The sequence below is a fragment of the Cryptomeria japonica genome, chromosome 5 (assembly GCF_030272615.1).
Source record: "Cryptomeria japonica chromosome 5, Sugi_1.0, whole genome shotgun sequence".
Lineage (NCBI taxonomy): Eukaryota > Viridiplantae > Streptophyta > Pinopsida > Cupressales > Cupressaceae > Cryptomeria > Cryptomeria japonica.
In genome coordinates, this window is record NC_081409.1 from 105,622,138 (window position 1) to 105,642,676 (window position 20,539).

Below are 20,539 nucleotides of genomic sequence, written 5' to 3' on the forward strand. Positions count from 1 at the left end.
CCCTTCCAATCTAAGTTCGATCCACTAGTCAATTTCAAACTTGAAAAAGAATATAACTGATAAAGATTAAAAGATTCTAGTAACTAAATTTTAACACACAGAAGTCTGACCAGTGTGTCCTCATTTAATTCTTTGCAAAACTCATTTTAAATTGCACCTTAAACGGAAAAGTGTCGAAGGAAGGTATTTCAATGTTAAACAATTTCATCAGTCTAAACATATCCCAGAATGTCATATGCAGTTCATCTAAAGCCATCAATATAAGCAAATATCCCATAAGTACATCGTTACCACTCAAAAAACAAGAGATCACACAGCTGTAATAGTTGAAAATAATTTCAATGTTTTCAACGTATATATATATGAAATATAAATAGGATACATCTGCCATTTAGAATGGTCATAGACTGAATTTCCTATGATAATCATTTATTCAATCATCTCTTGTATATATCTATCAGCACTGTTGTGAATTCATGTCATGAACATAGAAACCACAGAACCCTCATAAACTCTCCTCACAAGAAGAATGATCCATCTGTAGGCTAAATGCCTGTTAAAGGTTCACTCGCAGATAATGCCAATCCTTTCACGCCATTTTGCTAGTTCACATAAAATTGTATTACCATAAGGCATAAACAATACAGTATCCTATGTATGTAATGCAATAATAAGATTGTTCCAATCATTATCCTGTTCTTAGGATAATGTGCACCCCACTGTCTGTTTCCACAATACCACTAATCTCACCAACTTTCAAGGCAAATGTGGCATCTTCAAAAGGCTTCTGCATTCTGCCTCGAGTAAATGACCCTGTAAAAGTTTGGAAAAAAGAGAGATCAGCTCCAATGGTTTTTTTTTCCAGAAAAATACACATTATATTAAGTGAACTCAAGAAGCTGTCACTTTCAATTGACGAAAAATACAAAGACAAAAGAAGCTGACAAAACAATAATATGCTTATACTTTTGAATTCAAACAGTAACACAAAAAAATGGGTAAACAAAGGAATGTCTTGGCATATTGATAAAAATGTCTCTTTCTGGTAAAATGGAAAACATTTCCAGCAATTATTTAACAAAAAACCAGGAAGCCACCATAGTAACTGAATCATAATATGGTTAAACTAGTGCAACAAGTTTAACTGATAAGAATTACTTATGAAAAAGAGATGAAATTTCACAATTCAAGAAAACCCAATACAATAAAAAAGACAGTACAACCCTCTAGTTCTTTTATAGAATATTCTTATGAAAGAAAACTACTGCTTACTCCTTCCACCCTGTTTCAAAAATTTCCTGCTGCTCCCTAATTTCTCACAAGCACACACAAATCCTTATTGGTTAGTATCTTTTGTAGACTATTCTTCAAAATTAGAAAAACTATTGCATTTTTTCAGGACCACTCTTGGGACCTGCCCACTAGTCCCTACACTAAATGCATAGCCTTCTGCCCTCCTTCCAATTTTGCTTGATTCTACTTCATTGTTGTTATCTATCAAACCTCTAAAGTCAAATAGTTCTTAAAGAACTGTTAAAATTATCATTACTCTTTAATTTTTTAAATACTATGTGATTTTTTTTGAGTATTTACATATTTCATTGAATTTTGTACTCTTAAACTCCTCTCACAGCTTGTTGATGGAGTCTTAACTTGAGCTCATAGGATATTAGATTAAAAAGGGTAACCAAATAACATAATGTTTCCAAGAAATAAAATGCTACTACTAAAACATTGAAAAAAAATGCTACAAAAAATAATTATCGTTTGGAATCAGATCCTTTACGTAGAATACAGCATTAGAGGGCTATCTTGATGCCCAGTTCTCAAGAAGCATTGTACCTGGGTATATATACCAGTATCTGCTGTATCCCAAGCACATGCCAGGCACCTTTCAATTTGCTTGTATTTCCTTCATTGATGGTTCTTTTAAAGTCAAATTGTTCTTGAAATACTGTTAAATTTATCATCCTACTCTCTTTTGAAAGGAAAGTCAACTAGATCAACACTAATACCATGAGAGAGATGATGCAAATAAGAACAGATCTATACACATTTCAGCAGAGTAACAGTGACAAGATATACACTGGGAAAACCCTTGAGGAAAAATCCATCCTCCAAAGCACACTCAACATATCCTAAGATACCTGAGTTACTGGTTCAGGTTTGGATTCAGGTACAGGAATTCAGTTCACATATACAACACAGACAAAAATCAGGTTCCAATTGTCCATATTTAATTATTTAAAATTTTAAACCATAAAAGGCCTTTACTTACTTAAAATAGATGAATCTTTTAGTAATTGAAAAAACTATCAAATAAAGCATTGAAACTAAAAAATTATTCTGCAAAAGATAAAACAAATAAACAACAAATAATGAAAAGACCATTTTACAGAAATACTTCTGGGCATCTATCATCCGGTGAAGGATGTCTTACCAGCAGGTTAACAGGAGACTTTAAACCCTTGCAGGATAAATAATTTTTGAAGATTACATGATCCAATGCTGTTCAGATGGTTCAATGCGACCCTTCACAATTTTGAAAGGGAAACCAAGCAAAAGAAGCACAAGCTTGTACGCAGGACAGAATGACAAGGATGTCTGGTTTTTGCCTGAATTTGCAGCAAGACCATCACATTGTAAACAACCATTAAAAAAATAAAACTCTCACATCCAATTCACTGCAGGTCCATTCTGATTTTGTGTTTTGCAGCCCAGATTTGCCCAAGGTACAGCCATGGACACACTCAAACAAATCTAGGCTGCAAAACACATTCCCTGCCTGCACCAAGAAGGAGCCAAACCACGTACTTGTATTCGGCTCAAATCAGACGAGGATCCAGAGAATGAGGCCAGAAAACCAGTAACATAGTATAATCTCAATGATAGGATTGCAACACAATGCAGAGTTTCAGCACTGTCAACAGGAGATAAAATAGATCCTCAACTCTCCAAATACAGCAGTTTAATATGCTTTATAAGATGCTCTTTACCCATAATAACCCTAATCCATATGCATTTATTTATAGGCACATCACAATAGGAAACCACCAAGTGGTGTTAAAAAACAATCAGCATAAAACCATGGATGGACTAACTGCCTAAAAAATGGGAAACATTGTGGACAAGTGTATAATCAGCAAGGAGAAACATGCAAAATATACAAACATATTCCTATAATCTTTAAAATACTGCATGATCTTTTGCTGAGTTTATAATACTTCATTAAATTTGTATTCTTAAATTCATCTCGCAGCTTAATGAATGCATCTTTCTTAACTTGTGCTAATAGGATTTAACTTTTAAGATTAAAATAAAATATTGCAACTAAAACAACGAAGTGACCAACAATAATTATCTTTTGAAATTAGAAACTGACTCTGTAAAAAATACAACATAAGAGGATTATCCCAATACCCGGCTCTCAAAAAGCAGTGTTACCCAGAGAAGTGTCTCAGCATTCAGCAGATCTCCCAGCACGAATCAATCCATGTTGAAGGTAACTTTGATAGCATGCCATTCTAAATCAGAAAACTACTGAATCCATCCAGAACCTCTTTTGGGACTTGCTCACTGATCCCTACACTTGATGCAAAGCCTTATGACTGTCCTTACAATTTGTTTGTTTTTCCTTCTTTGTTGTTATCTATCAGCTCTCTAAAAGCTAAATTGTTCTTAAATTGCTTTGAAATTATTATCAAACACCTTAAAATATTGTACGATCTTTTGCAGCATCTATATGTACTTTGTTCAATATTTTACACTTAAACTCAACACACAGCTTATTGAAGGGACTAATAAGAGTTAAGACTTATAAAAGTTAAGTTGACACAATAATATAATGTTTTCAAAAAATAAAATGCTACAAATAAAACAAAGAAGGGACTGTTAAGTTCTTTCAAAATTCTGTGATCAAAAATAGAAGAGATGGAGATATGATCTGAAAATTGTATTTTATCTGCTATAGCGTGATTTAAAGATGCACCACACTTATCAATTTCGTGTATGCATCCTCCTCAATGTAAGCATGCTATTTAAGTGGATGAGGGGTTACGTAGTGAAGAGATATGTCTTCCCATGTGGGAAGACACATCTCTTCCCTATGTACCTCTCACCACAGTACATAAACTGATCACCGTTTACTTACCCGATCGGAAGGAGTGCGACTTGTTTGAGAATCGCTTTACCACCCAATACCATGAACGGTGTTACCGTTGTCAACTTGTCATTCCTAGTGCAGAATATGGAAAACAGTCCCCACACTTGCATCTGAAGGCATAGAACAAGATACGCTTTGTATATAAACTATTGTGAATATTCCACTATGCAGCTCTTCATAATAGATCCTATTCTTCCAAAAAAACTTATTATTTAATAAAGGCGTCGGGTGTTATTTTTCTATTGGCTAACATGTTGTAACCCTAATTTTTCTCATTCTAAGGCGGAGGTTGTAGTGAACAAAGACGAGACCATTCATTTTAAAAAAACTTTTTAAAATATTTTTTTTTTGTCATTTTACTTAACCCAGGCAGTAACCGAGTTTGGGGCTTGGGACTCACCAAGTTTGGCGAGTTTGAGCCAAACTCGCCAGACTCAGACGAGTCCGAGTCCGAGTCCCAGAGACTCGGCGAGCATGACTCGGACTCGGACTCGCCGAGTTTAGGCGATTCATGGCAATTCCCGTTTCTTTGGGGAGGACACATTTCATGTTAGAGAAAACATCACAATTCATCCATTGATTGTGAAGAGAAGAGATATCACACCATAGTGATATTCAGAGATATGGTTCAACAATGAATATCAAGTCTCATGATACTCACCATAACTCATAGTTATCAAGTAAGGTATGTGCACTGGCATCAAGTCACATGATGCCTACCATACTGATAATAATTTCATGGCATGTCCACGAATATTATGTCCATAATATTCACCATGAAGATCTCTATCATAATTATGGTTTATTTAATGATATCAACCAACAAATATCTACCATAATGTCTCAGAGATATATATACTATCATGACATGTCCACAGATATCAAGTTGCATGATATCCATCAAGATAGTTAAATTGATAATTGTAAAATCGTCACCTTACAATATCAATTTGAAACAAGTGTTCATTATTAAAAAGTCGTCACCCTTCAATAATGTTCACAAAAGGCCCATGCAGTCATGGAGTCACACAAATGACAAATAAAAGAGTTTACACACTAAACATCTTTAAATATATTAGTATATTAGAATAAATGAGACTCTATCTCAAAATTAAATAACATTTTTAACCATACCAAGTTTATCTCTAAAGTGTTCAATCTTGATCCTGGAGAGAGGCTTGGTAAGAATGTCTGCAATCTGATCACCTGTACTAATATAATTCAGTCAGATCACATTCCTTTCCACCATATCTCGAACATAGTGATAAGGAATCTCAATGTGTTTAGACCTGTCATGAAATACTGGATTCATCGAAAGCTTGATGCAACTCTGATTGTCACAGTAGATGACAGTAGGATTTAAGGGCTAACCAAACAGTCCTACAAGCAATTTCCGAAGCCATACAACTTCTCTTGCTCCCATGGAGGCTGCAATGTATTCAGCTTCTGTAGAACTCTGAGCAACTGAAGACTGTTTTCTACATATCCATGAGATCATTCCTGATCCTAAACTGAAGCAACATCCTGATGTGCTTTTCCTGTCAACTATGCTTCCAACCCAATCAGAATCAATGAATCCATGTAGGTCAAGTTCTACATGTTTATATTTCAAACCAAAACAAATAGTTCCTCGAAGATATCTCAGAATATGCTTTGCAGCAACAAGATGTATTTCCCTGGGTTCACACATGAACTGACTTAGTGCATTTACAGCATAACATATATCAAGTCTTGTGTTTACCAAATACATCAGAAATCCAATAATTTGTCTCTAAGCTGTTTCCTTTAGCTTGTGCAGATTTGTCTCCATAGGTGTGGTCATGGATCTACAATCCAACATTCTAAATCTCTTGAGTATATCAATGGTGTATTTTCCTTGATTAAGGATTATACCATCTGCCTGCTGCCAAACTTCCAATCCAAGGAAGTATTGAAGAATTCCCAAATCTTTCATATCAAACTCAGAGGCTAATTCTTTCTTACATCGAGAAATACAATTATCCTCTCCTGTGATTAGTAGATCATCAACATAAAGAATAAGAATTAATAATTCACCATTGATTACCTTGTAGTAGAGATTTGGATGTGCTACATTCTTGGAAAACCCTAATTCCAAGAGATAGTGATCAATTCTTTCATACCATGCTCTAGGGGCCTATTTCAGTCCATAAAGAGCTTTCTTTAATCTGCAGACATGTGATTCAGCCTTATGAATCACAAAACCTTCAGGTTGCTCCAAATAAACTTCTTCTTCAATCTTACCATTCAAAAAAGCAGTCTTGACATCCATTTGATGGATTTTCCATCCTTTAGATGCTACAATAGCCAAAACTGCTCGGACAGAAGTGTATCTGGCAACAAGAGCAAATGTCTCTTCATAGTCAATACCTTCTTTCTATGAGAAACCTTTGGCAACAAACCTTGCTTTGTGCTTCTCAATGCTGCCATCTACTGCATGTTTGATTTTGAAGAGCCATTTAGAAGATACCACAAATTTGCCTTTAGGCCTAGGCACAATATCCCAGACATCATTTTTCAGAATTGACTGATACTCTTCTGACATAGCATCTTTCCAAACTTGATGCTTGAGCGCATCTCCAACACAGGAAGGTTCTGCATCAATGATCTCACTCATCAAAGCAGTATTACTGGAAAATAGGTTAGGTCTCTTACTTTCTCTGAAGGTCCCCTTTGGAGTAGCATAATTTTCAGCTTCTTGAGGCATCTTTTTAGCCCAAAGTGGTCTCTTCCTAGTTTCGGGATAATTTTCTTCTAAAGGTAAGCCTAGAACTTCATGCTCAGCATCTTCAAGGGTCTCCCTCTAAATCTCAGGGGTGGAATCCTCATCCAAGCTTGTAGGAGGATCTTGGTGTTCTAATTCATTAGAGCTTTTGGACCTCCTGAATGCTATGTCTTCCTCAAAGATGACATCTCTGCTTAGTTCAATTTGCCTTTGACCAGGTATGTATATCTTGTAGGCTTTAGAGGTTTCACTGTACCCAACAAATACTCCTTTCTTTCCAGAAGGTTCTAACTTTGACCTCTTTTCTTTGGGGACATGAATATAGACTGGACACCCAAAGATCCGGAAATGACTTATGTCAGGTTTGTTGCCAGTAAAGGCTTCTTCGGGGGTTTTATTGTCAAGAAGAGAATGAGGACATCTATTTTGAATGTACACAGCTGTCCTAGATGCTTCAGCCCAAAATGAGGTTTCTATATTTTGGTCAAACAACATAGCCCTAGCAACTTCTACTATAGTCCTATTCTTTCTTTCACCTACCCCATTTTGTTGTGGGTTATAAGGTACAGTTAACTCCCTCTTAATCCGAGCATTTATACAATAATCTTTACACGTATCAGAAGTGTTTTCCCCCCCATTGTCTATTCTTAAGGTTATGATTTTCTTACTTGTCATATTTTCTGCAAGAGCTTTGAATTCCTTAAATTTAGAAAGGATTTCTTCAGACTCTTTGTACCTCAGAAAACATATCCAGGTCTTCCATGAATAATCATCTACAAATATTACATAATATAAAAATCCCCCTAATGAGGGTATAGACATGGGTCCACATAAATCAGAATGAACTAATTCTAATACATTTTTGGATTTACTGTTGCTAGAATTAAAAGACCCTTTAGTATTCTTTCCCAAGGCACACCCTTTGCAGGCTCCTTCAGATTTTTGACTTAGCTTGGGTAAGCCCATCACCATCTTCTCTATCTTAGGTAGGGCATGGAAATGAATGTGCCCTAATCTTTTGTGCCAACATTCATTCGAATCTGGAGTCTCATGAATCAAGGCTAGAGGTGGAGTGGTGCAAAGTCTGTAGAGGCTCCCTTGTCTTACTCCAATGGTGTGGGCTTTCTTGATGGTGGAGTTCTTTGGCCAAGCAAGTACCTTTCCTTCCATAAAGGTTAATCTGTAACCCTTATCTTCAAGTGCAGAAACTGAGACAAGGTTTCTCTTTATACCAAGTACAAATAGAACTCCAGTCAGTTGTAGGGATATGCCTGACTTTAGGTTGATATTGCAGGTTCCTATTCCCGTAACTGGATAATTTGAGTCATCACCAATTGTCACTTCTTCATTTGAACTTTCCACAAGTGTATCTAGGTGCTCACGAAATCCAGTGATGTGTCGAGATGCTCCGCTGTCAATCACCCATGTGTTGAAACTGGAGGTGACTTGACTAAAGAGGGCTAAGTAGAAGACTAGCCTCTCGGAATTACTCCCTTTCTTAATTTCTGCCATTGAAGCTTGTTGTTTGATCCTGTCTGGACACTTCATTGCATAGTGCCCATATTGGTCACATCTGAAACATTGTACTTCAAAAAATGTCTCTCTTCTTCTTTGAAGACCTCTTCCCATTTGAGTTGTTGTCCCTTTTTCTCTTAAAGTTCTTCTTCTTTCCTTTCTTGTGGGAATTAGAGTTTAGAACTTGAACGTCTTCATTACCATTGTTTTGTTTTATTCCTCTTGTGACAAGCCGAGATTCCTCTTGAATGCAATCGGTTTTCAATCTATCAAACTTAGGAAATTTAGAACTAGCACTGATTCCTTGAATGAACAATTCCCATGAGGTAGGAAGACCATTTAGGGCCATCATAGCACGTTCTTTGTTGTCTACTAGATGTCCAATAGTGGATAGTTGATCCCTAGGCTCAGTGATCCTCAAGAAATAGGATGTAACTGTTTCTCCTTTATTCATCTTTATATGGTGTAGTTGATTCTTTAGGGTGAGAGCCCTACTAGTGTTGTTAATTTCATAAATGTCAGCTAGTGCTTTGAACATCTAAAAGGCCGTCTCATATTTAGAAATAACTAGTACAATGTGGTCTCTTACTGAATCCACAATTATCTTAAGGGCCTTCTCACTGTCCTTGCTCCACTAAATTTTCTCTGTATCATCAGAGGGTTCAGGAATTTCACTTTTCACATGGGAGTCAATTTTATTTTCTTTCAAATTTCCAAGATGCAAAATTTGATGCTCCATCTAATCTATCTTCAAACCTAACTCCGGTTGCCATTAGGATTATAGGAATGTGATCTTTAGTAAGAGCCTGGTGAAAGTCTATGAGATTGTTACAAAATTTTATTATGATCTTCCTTAACTTCGCTCTGATACCATGTTAAGTTCTTTCAAAATTCTGCGATCAAAAATAGAAGAGATGGAGATATGATCTGAAAATTGTATTTTATCTGCTATAGCGTGATTTAAAGATGCACCACACTTATCAATTTCGGTGTATGCAACCTCCTCAATGTAAGCATGCTATATAAGTGGATGAGGGGTTACGTAGTGAAGAGATATGTCTTCCCACGTGGGAAGACACATCTCTTCCCTATGTACCTCTCAACACAGTACATAAACTGATCACCGTTTACTTACCCGATCGGAAGGAGTGTGACTTGTTTGAGAATCGCTTTACCAGCTGATACCATGAACGGTGTAACCGTTCGTCAAACATGATAAGTTAACTTTGGTTTTATTTATCATTAGTTAACGTATATACAAGAAGTTAACATATTAGTATATGTAATCAAATTAATATATATATCGGAAGCATGAAATAGCACGACCGACGTTACAAAATTAACAGGGACCAATTATGATCATGTTTGGAATTAGGAACTGACCATGCACATAGAATAAAACATTCGAGGATTGTCCTCATGACCAATTCTTAAAAGCAGTGTTGCACAGGCAAGTGTATTAGCATCTACTGCATCCCTAGGCGCATAGCAATCCTTATAGGTTGGTATCATCAGTACTATTGCATCAGAACCATAAACTACTGTGAATATACCACCATGTAGCTCCTCACAACAGATCCTGTTCTTCCCTGATGTCAATGTTCTTCCAAATCAGAAAAGCTGTTGCATTTCAACCATAAACTAGTGTGAATATTCCACTATGCAGCTCCTCACAATAGACCCTATTCTTCCCTAATGTAACCTGGTTGCATAAGTTGTCAACTTGTCATTCCTAATGCAGAATATGGAAAACAGTCCCCACACTTGCATTTTAAGGCATAGAACAAGATACGCTTTGTATATAAACTACTGTGAATATTCCACTATGCAGCTCTTCATAATAGATCCTATTCTTCCCTATCAAAACCTGGTTGCATTAGTTTTTGTTCCTAATGTGGAAAACGGTAAAATGGTCCCCACATTTGCATCTTAATGCAAAGAACAAGGTACATTTAGTAAGTGAATTCACGCAAAGAGCATAAGCAGCACTAAGAATGAGAAAATACCAGCAATGTGACCTAGACAAACCCGAATACGAAGAAAACTTTCAGAAGAGTGAGGTATTGTTCCTCCTCAAACCACTACATGAACTGTTACAATGGTTCAGTTCAGATACAAGGTAGTTCAGGGTTCAGTTTGGTACAGCTGGATTTGACCATATTAACATTAGGAAAGAATTTACTATTTTACAAATAATAATTATATAATAAATTAATTAATATTAATTATCAAATAATAAATATAATATATTTATAAATAAAAAGTATGATTAGATGAAGATCTCCAAGACTGTAAATTATAATATATTTATGCTTTTTAGTTACCATATAATACAACTAAAAAATGGTAGATGTGATTTGTTTTGAGTCTTTTGACCATGTATCCCCTCATATACGTGAAACTAAGTGGAAGCAGCTCCAGACAATTCACATGCTGGCCCCACATACTTGTATATGGAGATTCCTGCCCTTTGCCCCCAGCTTAATACCACCTAAAAGATAATAATGAGGTATCTTTATGAGAGACTGCAGCAGTTTTTTGAGTTGCCAGCTCATGGGTTCAATCAAATAGGTAATAACATATTAGAAACCTGGTAAAGAGAGGGCATTTTGAATTGGAATATCACAGTCAAACTCTTTAATTGTTTTCAACTGGGGTTCACCCTATGCACTACCCAAGCAACTTGGGCACACCCTATTCACTGCCTGGGAAACCCAGGTATGTGTATGGCATGCCTGGACCATCTGGGTTGTGCCTGAGGTGGACCTTGGTGAATCGAAACCCTAGGCTAGCTATGGAGGCCTTCAGGGACAAACCCTGCAACATAGTTTCTTTCCTACATTAGCAATGTCCTACAGCACACCAGCTCTCTAAGACTCTCTCTCTCTCTCTTGGGCACACCCTATTCACTGCCTGGGAAACCCAGGTATGTGTATGGCATCCCTGGACCATCTGGGTTGTGCCTGAGGTGGACCTTGGGGAATCGAAACCCTAGGCTAGCTATGGAGGCCTTCAGGGACAAACCCTGCAACATAGTTTCTTTCCTACATTAGCAATGTCCTACAGCACACCAGCTCTCTAAGACTCTCTCTCTCTCTCTCTCTAAATCTTTGCTACAATCTCAAATACTTGTAAGTTGTCAGCAACAAGCCTTTATTACCAGCTTTCCTAACAACACTATGGCAAAATCCCCATACAATGACCTCTCTAAGTGTTTTTATAATAAGAAGAGTAACAAATGGTTCAAAGAAGAAAGTTCAACCATCGTAGAAACCACAAGGAATCTTTTAGATATGTTTTGGAGCTCTAAAACCCTTCAGGTCCTACCACTGTTGTTTTTTAAACAAAGTTCAACTGCAACCAAAACCTGCTCTGCACGCCCAGGTACAACTTCAACCACCGTTGAATTAATGCAACATATTCAGCCACTGTTGAACTAGTGTTATGCATTTGACCACAACTAAACTCATCAATTTTGCCTTTTACTTTATTAGGAACAGTTCCCCCCTGCAAGCATATTCTCCTTGTTAGTGAATGTTTTTATTTTTCTAGTGGGTATTTATTTTGCTTAGGTTAGTAGAGTGAGTATTAGTGTGAGAGGTGTGAAGTGTCGGCGTGATCCATGGGAGTTACATTTACCATTCTTGGATACTTTTGGTGAACTCTCCTTACTGATTTATTTGCCACCTCCCCTCTCTCACTTAGTCCATATATACTCACTCTCCTAGCTTGTTTTACATCACTTTTGCATCTTGTAGCTTCATGTTGTTGTTGCCTTCCTAATGGTATTTTGCTTCTTGAGCATTTGCATGTTGTAGCTTCATGTTTGTTTTTCTTTTGTCGTTGTTATGTATCAGCCCTCCAAAGCCTAATTGTTCTTAGAGTACATTTGATATTATCACACACTCTTCTTTAGCTGAGCTTATATATGCATTGAATTTTGTACTCTTAAACCCATTTCATACCTATGAAGTAAGAAGGCATATTAACTTGCGCTAACAGAAATTTGAGATGTTTTTGAAAAAAGGCATCCATGGGCAATAATATAAAGTTTGCAATACAATAAAATGCTACAATCAGAAAAAGCAATATGAACAAGACAGTATCTTGTGGAATTAGAAACTAACTATGTACATAGCATAAAATATTAAAAGAATATCTTGAAAGCCAATTTTCAAACAGAAGAGTTACCCAAGGAAGTATCCCAACATCCACTGCATCCTCATAGGAACAAGTTATCTTGGGATATGTCCCAAATACTTGTGCAGACTACTTCCACAGACCCCAGGTGATGGAAACTCTGGAACATTATCCTCCCAAATGTTGGGACAGAGGCCAAGGGGCAAGGCAAGTGCCAGATGTCACCCAAGTATTTGATGAGTGAAAATAGCTTAAATGATACAAGTATTTAGACATAAAAGAATTGATCATTTCTGAAGACATACATGTAGCGTGTGAATATACTTGCACAAACATGGAAGTAGAGCAGAGAGTTGTCATGTATGGATAAGTCAATAGACGAAACAAATACTACAAATGCACCAATGCCAAATGACAACAAAGAAAAAGAAAATTCAATGTGAATATTTCACTTCATGAATCATAACCAATACTAAAGGAAAATAAAAAGAAGACTACTGGAGTAATCAGCACACGGAATTATCCCACAGGAACCCAGTTCTCACCCCTTTGTATCCTTCAACAAGCATGTAGATATTTCATTTTTATTTATTCTTTAGCTTCCTATACTTTATAAGACCTCACCAACTGTCCATTGCTCTTACACCCCTCCTTTATTTTCAGCTATGTCACAAGGTTTCTGTTCGTGTTCAAGTTCAGTGAAGGAAAAATTCGAAACAAGTTCAACGAAGAAAAAATTTGAAACAAGTTCATCATCAGATAAAATTTGGGGAAAAAGCTGTGATCAAATTTGAATAATATAAATCTGCGATTTTTATTTTTATTTTATTTAAATCTATTAAAAGTTAAAAAAACAAGCCTGCTCATGTGGCAATCTCAAACATATCAAGAGTGAAATGGATTCCACACCCCCCACCCCCTGTTGGGAACTTGGAAAATGAATTTCAACGGGGCTTTGAACAACGAACAATGAGGCTGAAACAAAAGCCCTCCTTCTTGGCTTATATTGTTCCCCATCCAAGTATAGACGGAGATTCATTGGTCATACTTCACTGTTAAAGGAAATTATTTTTGTTAAATTGGAAAATACAAAATATATTAAAGGAAATTTTTATAATCCTTGATTCTTTAGAGGATTCCTTCATTTCACATTGTTGATACAAAGGTAACATGATGGCTGACTTTCTATCTAAATGTGGGGCATTGAATCAAAAAAGGCAATCATTACCAGCAATCATATTGAAATGTGGCAAGGTTCAGATCGTCTGTGGAGTAATGAGGGTAAGGCTAGCATCAACTGATACAAGGTTTCAACAAAAGGTTATTGCAATTATTTCATTACACTCCACCAGGTAGCATATATTCACAAGTTCTCTTCCACTATTCATCATTCTCTCAGCACATAGCATTTGCATAGCCACCTAGTAATATGGAGATGCTAGTGTTGGGTGCAACAATGAGGCAAATAGCATTTATAGTGGAGATTTTGAAAGCAAGGCTTAGAAAGGTATTTTTCTTCCAAGTGGAAAACGTGACGGAAGCAATTGCTGAAATTCTTGAGCAAGATTTTCTCAAGAACACTACATGTGTGTGGCCTTTATAATTTATCGTTCTCATGATCACAAGAGACAAAGTGTTAACAAAAGCTTTGGGTTGGATTTACATTTGGGAGAAGCTCTGTTTGTGCCTGGTGGACACAGCCAACAAAGCAAATCCAAAAAAGCTTTCCTCATTCCCATGTTCGGGGTTCAAATTCTGCAGCCTTGCTTCTTTTCAAATGGTGAGGACTGTCGAAGCTCATGTGGATGGAATTATTAAGAAGCAGCTTCCATCCAGCTATTTCTGAGAGATGGATGCTGGATGGAAGGGTACCAACCTGTGGTGGAAATGGCAAATCTTCTTCATCTAGATAAGTCTTCTTCCTCATAGAAAGATTCTTGGTCACCAAGGCTTAAAAAGCGATTAGATTCCTCACTCAGCAGGCAATTCTGATGAAGCTGAAGAACAGCTCTTTTGGCCTGGACGGTGGTTCCTGAGGTCATTTGTGCCAGTCTTGCATACTGAAATTACATGGTCGTGTCTCTGGGTTTTTTGTTGCTGATGTGAATGTTGTCAAATGCTGTGCTCTATATGGTTGGATTTTGTTCTGGGTAGTATTTATTTAAAAGACTGCATACTGTAAATTGTTATTTGTACCGTTGGCTGGGCTTTATTGTCCTGTGCTTGTCTTTTTTGTCTACTATGGTTTGTAAAATAGTTTGTTATGGTGATAATCATGTTTATAATGTTCAAGAGCTGTCATCATACTCAGTCTTAATATTTTCTGTTTTGTAATCTTTGATTATAAACAGTATGTATCTTTTATCTATCAAAAAAAGTCAATTAATTAAAGGAATATAAATACTAATATTAATAATAGTTTATAAAATTATAAAAAATTAATAAATGATTTTATTATTAACTAAAAAGTTAAAATGGTTAGCAAACTCTTCTAAAATGTTACATAAAATGCTTTTAAGTTTAGTTTATAAAATTAATAAATAAAATTACTGATGAACTTTTCCATATTTAATTGAAAACCAATAAAAAGTTGCAAAAGTTCAAACTAAACCTAAGAGTCAAAGCTAAACATAAAATTAAAAGCTAAATTGTACCATTGTGTGCATACCACATTGAGTTGAGAAAGTGCACACAACACACAACTATTGCTAAAGGTTTGAACTGTTGAGCAGAGAACGGCCTATGCCTTCTGCAACAAATTCCTCCATGCCCCTCGGCTCTGTGCAGGCACTTCGCAGCAACTTTTTTTCCCATTCATTAGCATCCACTGAAAAAACACATCTAAAGCCCCCCTTTCTGATCTCAGTTGTGAAGTAAATTGTAGCAGCCTTGAGATCTGAGTAATGGATCAATTTGGAACACTGCTTACTTCAGAAAGTTGTAATTAATGGGAAAATTACCTTGGCAGCTTACATTGGCCAGGGCATCACCCCTTCTCATATTCAGATATTCTCTCCTACACGCAGCACACAGCCTCAGAGATTTGGGAGCATGAGAGAACTTTTGTAAGTGTTGCTTTCGACATCTTTTCAGCACTTGATATATGTTAATCCACATTTCTTTACAGCACTCAGTAACTGCTAATCCACTTTTCTTTCCAGCACTCAATATGTTTGATTTGCAGAAAAAATCAAAACTTTTTAATTTGCATATCTTTCCATCTAGCAACTTTAATACTACACTGTTGTATTTTCCTGTCGCAGACTGTACAACCACATATAGACGAATCTAGTGACAATTTTGAACAGATTTTGACTTTTAATGTTTGCTAATGCTCACCAGATTTCAAATTTCTATGATAAAATCTGGCAAACTCTGCGACTCGGGTTTTCAGGTTGCAAGGATTGTTTTTTCAATCTTTGGCAATGGCTTAAATTAGAATTTTGACATATCCACAGGTAGACAGTTTCAATTTTGATTTTCCAGAATCATTGTATCATTCACATTTTGGAAAATCAAGTTGCTGAACAAACGCAATTTTTTGTCTATTGTTTCTCATTTATTTTTATATGGTTTTCCCAGTATAGGTTCTAAAAAAGAAGGGGCATCCTGAAAGACACAAAATACGGGGAAATTGTTGCTTAAACCCTCATAAAAAGACTATCTGTGACTTTAAAACTGAGCATTGTGTATGTCCATGCAATAATCACTCCATGAAGTTTAACATAGAATCAAGGCCTGTGAAATGCTACCCCGTAACCATCGATAACATGCTAGATATCCTGAACTTCTACATGAACTACTCAACTTGCGAGCTTTCTTAATATTGCAGGTCAAACTATATGCATAAACAGTCTGTTTGTCTTGATAAATGCTACGATAAAATCTTGCTTCCTATATGACCTTAGAGCACTATATTTTTTATTATATTTGAAATTAGCTGACTGTTAATCTCCTAGACACATTTCTATTAAGCTGGCAGAAGGGTACTTATATGCCATGATGACACTACCACAAATCAATAAAATTCTAGATCAAAAAGCAAAGTACAGTTGAACTTTGAGAGAAAACGATGGTATGACAATTTATCAGCATAAACAACAATCAACTATGGTAAATGATCAGTTTTAAACTTATTTTCAATGTATGATAATAATAAAAAAAAACTCATAACATTAATCAATTCTAAACTTATCCAAAACAGATGCGTTGAGTAGTTCCAAGACTGCCTTCAGAAAAAATATGACAACTATTGGATGGCATTTGGCAATTTGCATACCTCCTTTAGACAAACAATGATTAGTGTGACATTGCCAACATGACCTATTTGCACATTCTTCAATGTGACCAAATAAACATTTATGACATGTCAATGACAATTTAAACTTGCTGATTTTCAGATCATTCCCCTTTTTTCACATCCTGACCGTGTTTTAAATGATATAATTCCACCAGTTTCTGTAGCTATAGTCACAGTTAGTTCCCTTTACAATTGCATCCTGCATTATTTTTAGTTTTCAAAGTCAACGGCTTACTCTTCCAAGTACTCTAATGACTAAAATGTTTGACTACAGTTAACATAATCACTGCGAATTCAGATCAAAAAGTATAGTCCTGTTTAGTTCTGTTAAATGAGGTTGAAAAGAAAAAACTGTGAAACGTGGAGCTGAATACTGGAGAAGCGTTGTATAATTTGTAAAATACAAATTATACTTCTTTATAAGAAATTAAAAATTAAACGCCATTTCTTTTGTAAGTATTCCTAAAAAATTTAAAACGCACCACTGAGATGATGCAACACATGAAAAAGACTTCCTTTTGACATGGATACCAGGTTCAAGGGGTGTGTCCATTATGCCAAATTTTCCACAAATTTGCAGCCAACCTCATTCTCCATAAATTTCAGAGGGTTCTTTTAGGTGTAATTATATTTCTTTATAAGAAATTAAAAATTAAACGCCATTTCTTTTGTAAGTATTCCTAAAAAATTTAAAACGCACCACTGAGATGATGCAACACATGAAAAAGTTCCTTTTGACATGGATACCAGGTTCAAGGGGTGTGTCCATTATGCCAAATTTTCCACGAATTTGCAGCCAACCTCATTCTCCATAAATTTCAGAGAGTTCTTTTAGGTGTAGCAGACCACAACCAGGATGGACCCATGTCGGTTGCTATGAAACTCTGCCAAACTCAACTCTGACTTGCAACACCCTTGGCTATAAGTCAATGGGTTTGAGGAAAAACATGCATAAAAAATACTTCAACATTCCATCAATTTAAATTTTAAAGTCATTATATGATAAATCATATTCCTTTCATCTTTCTTCTTGAAAAATACACAAAATTATTGTTATCTTCTCTTAGAAAAAATCCATAATTATTCAATATCTTTCTATTTTGTACACAATTTTGTACACACTGCATGCATCTCTATCTCTATTTCTACTCTGCTATCACATCGTCTTCCTCGCTCTTGGCTAAATATATTAAAAGAAGCTTCTGTCAACCACTCCTTAAATAAGGTAAACAAACATGCCTTATGGCAAGGATTCGCTACAACCTAAAACAAACTCTACTTTAATAAATGTTGTCATTAGAAAAAAAAAAAAAAAAGGTTCATTTTCGGACATTTTACGAGCTTATAAATCCAATTTTTGGAAGAAAAAGGATTTCAAAATTAGTCAATTGGCCAAACAAAGGTCCATGAACTCTCTCTTCCGCAATTGATGGGAAAGTAAGGATGCAACCACTGGATCTGAATCTGATAATATGCACTTCTGTTTAAAGCGCCCTCACAAACAGAAATGAATAAGAATAAACTAAAACAAAACCTAAAGATAACTCATCTCAGGAAACAGTAAAAGGTACAGGCCCAGGCGAAAATATATCCTATTTCTTCAAATAATCAATAACCTAATAATCCAATTCAGAATAGGGCACACTGTACATACCCACACAAAAGTTAAGTCCCGTATTTCGGAAAAATGATAAACTAATACATCCTATTACTTCAAAAAATCCTGAAAGAATGTACCCCGATCAGATACACACTGGACAAATATACTAACAAAATGTAGAAAACAGGTCGTCAAACAAAAAAATATGCCGAAATCTTGTGAGTAGAATAGACAGATGATAGGTAATATAGAGGTTTTGCTTTATCAGTCCCTAGCGATGCATATATTAGGTGTGTAACTTGATCCAATCCACAAAATTACAAACAGAAATAACCCAAATGAAACTGAAACAGAATAAAAGGCCTCGCCTTGATACAGTTTACTTAGGTATTTATGATAACCCAATTCAACAAAATTCACACAAAAACAACCTAATCCAAATTGAATCAGATAAAAACATTCGATGGTCAAAGATAATATAGGAATACCTAAATCTCCAAGCCTCTTAGCAGAACTGCAGTCAGAGTATTGTGATGCCAGGTCTCCAAAACTTGATCGTCCTGATACAATTTCTTCCCTCAGCCCTCTGAGCTGAGCAATAGCAGCTTCTTTGGTAGTGTTCTTGATCCTGGCACCATCTGGATCCCTCCATGACTCGGGCCTCCTTGATCCCTGGTGCTTGATAAGCAAATGGGATGCCCTCGCCTTCTCTGAACTCATGTTGTCTGAAAACAAATATCGATCAGAGTGTCGGCCGGAGTAATGAATTTTATCTCCTCGTCCTGAAAATTCTTTTTTGATTTTTATGTGAATCTTTTACTTCAATTCACTTGTTTTGGATTTTGTAAGGTGTAGATAGTGGGGGGCCAAAATTTTCAACAATCCCAAAAATATGGATTGTGAGGGGAAGAGGGGAAAGAAGAAAAAAACTGAAAAAAGAGATGATGGGTAGCCCTAGGATTGTAGCGATTGGTGGGGCTGTGGATACCACTTTATTTAGAGGTTTATTTGGATTTGGGTTCCATGCAATGAGGTAAGTATGTAGATTCTGGAAGTTCTTAAGCCAGCGAGTACAATCTGTCACCAACAAACACGATCAGTAGATAGCTGGTAAATGCTGTTTGGGTTTGGAACTTAGTTATAGATAGAAAAGTGGACTTGGGTGAAAGGTAGATTGCTTGGTATAAAGGTAAAGGCAAAAAGTTTAACATGCACTTATTTAATGATGAGCGAGCTTAGTACTAGATTTGAAAAAAAATATATATGAATCAAAAAGATAATTTGGAATCTCCTTTAATAATAATATAGTTTTTAAAGAGTTTTGTGATTTTGAGATTCTTTTTCCAAGGAGTATTGTGTGGAGGTCTTCAATATTTAAGATATCTTTAGTTTTGCAATTTTTAATTCTGGAATTTATATTTCAAGATGTCATTGATGGCAAAGCAAAAGTCAAATTTAAAACACATTAGGGTAGTTGAGAGGATACAAAACAAACTTGCCACATAGAAGGGGAAGTGGTTATCCTCAATAAGTAGGATAACTTTGATAAAGGCTTTCCTGATGGTCATACTTGTATATATTGTGTTCATCTTACAAATGTTGGGTAGAATTACAAAGGTTATTTAGAGTCACCCAAAGAACCTTCCTCTACATTGGTATGGAGCAAAGTTCTGTGACTCGCGGCGAGTCACGCGAGTCAGCGGGCCGAGTGACCCTTGTCGGGTCACGGTGACCCTGACCCGGGCTCGAACAGGTCAAGGGGCGTGACTCACCGAGTCAACGAGTCACTCCCTAACTCGCCGAGTCCGAGGGTCGTGACCCGACCGGCATCACTTAAAAAAGTGCAGTCAAAAAAACAAAAAAAAAAAACATAACATGTTTTAATGATTTTTTTTGTCATTTCCCTTTCTTATAACCCTAAGAGGTATAAACCTAAATAGATTGTTTGTGGAGAGGTTGAATGATCTCGTCTTTGTTCATTACAACCTTTGTCTCAGGACCAGACAGATTTTGGATGTTGACTACTCTCCGATCACTCTAGAGGAAGTCGACCCCGAGTCCGATTGGCTCACTGAGTCC

General features: G+C 36.2%; 1 protein-coding gene across 1 annotated transcript; it reads right to left on the reverse strand.

Moving 5' to 3' along the window:
• Nucleotides 1–333: 333 nt before the first annotated feature.
• On the reverse strand, nt 334–19,594 carry LOC131067383 (peptidyl-prolyl cis-trans isomerase Pin1). Its single transcript, XM_058002365.2, has 2 exons — nt 18,949–19,594; nt 334–813 (listed from the first exon to the last, which is right to left on the reverse strand). Exons 1-2 carry the CDS (start codon nt 19,178–19,180, stop codon nt 689–691), a joined length of 357 nt encoding a protein of 118 aa, XP_057858348.1. The 5' UTR covers nt 19,181–19,594; the 3' UTR covers nt 334–688.
• Nucleotides 19,595–20,539: the final 945 nt, after the last annotated feature.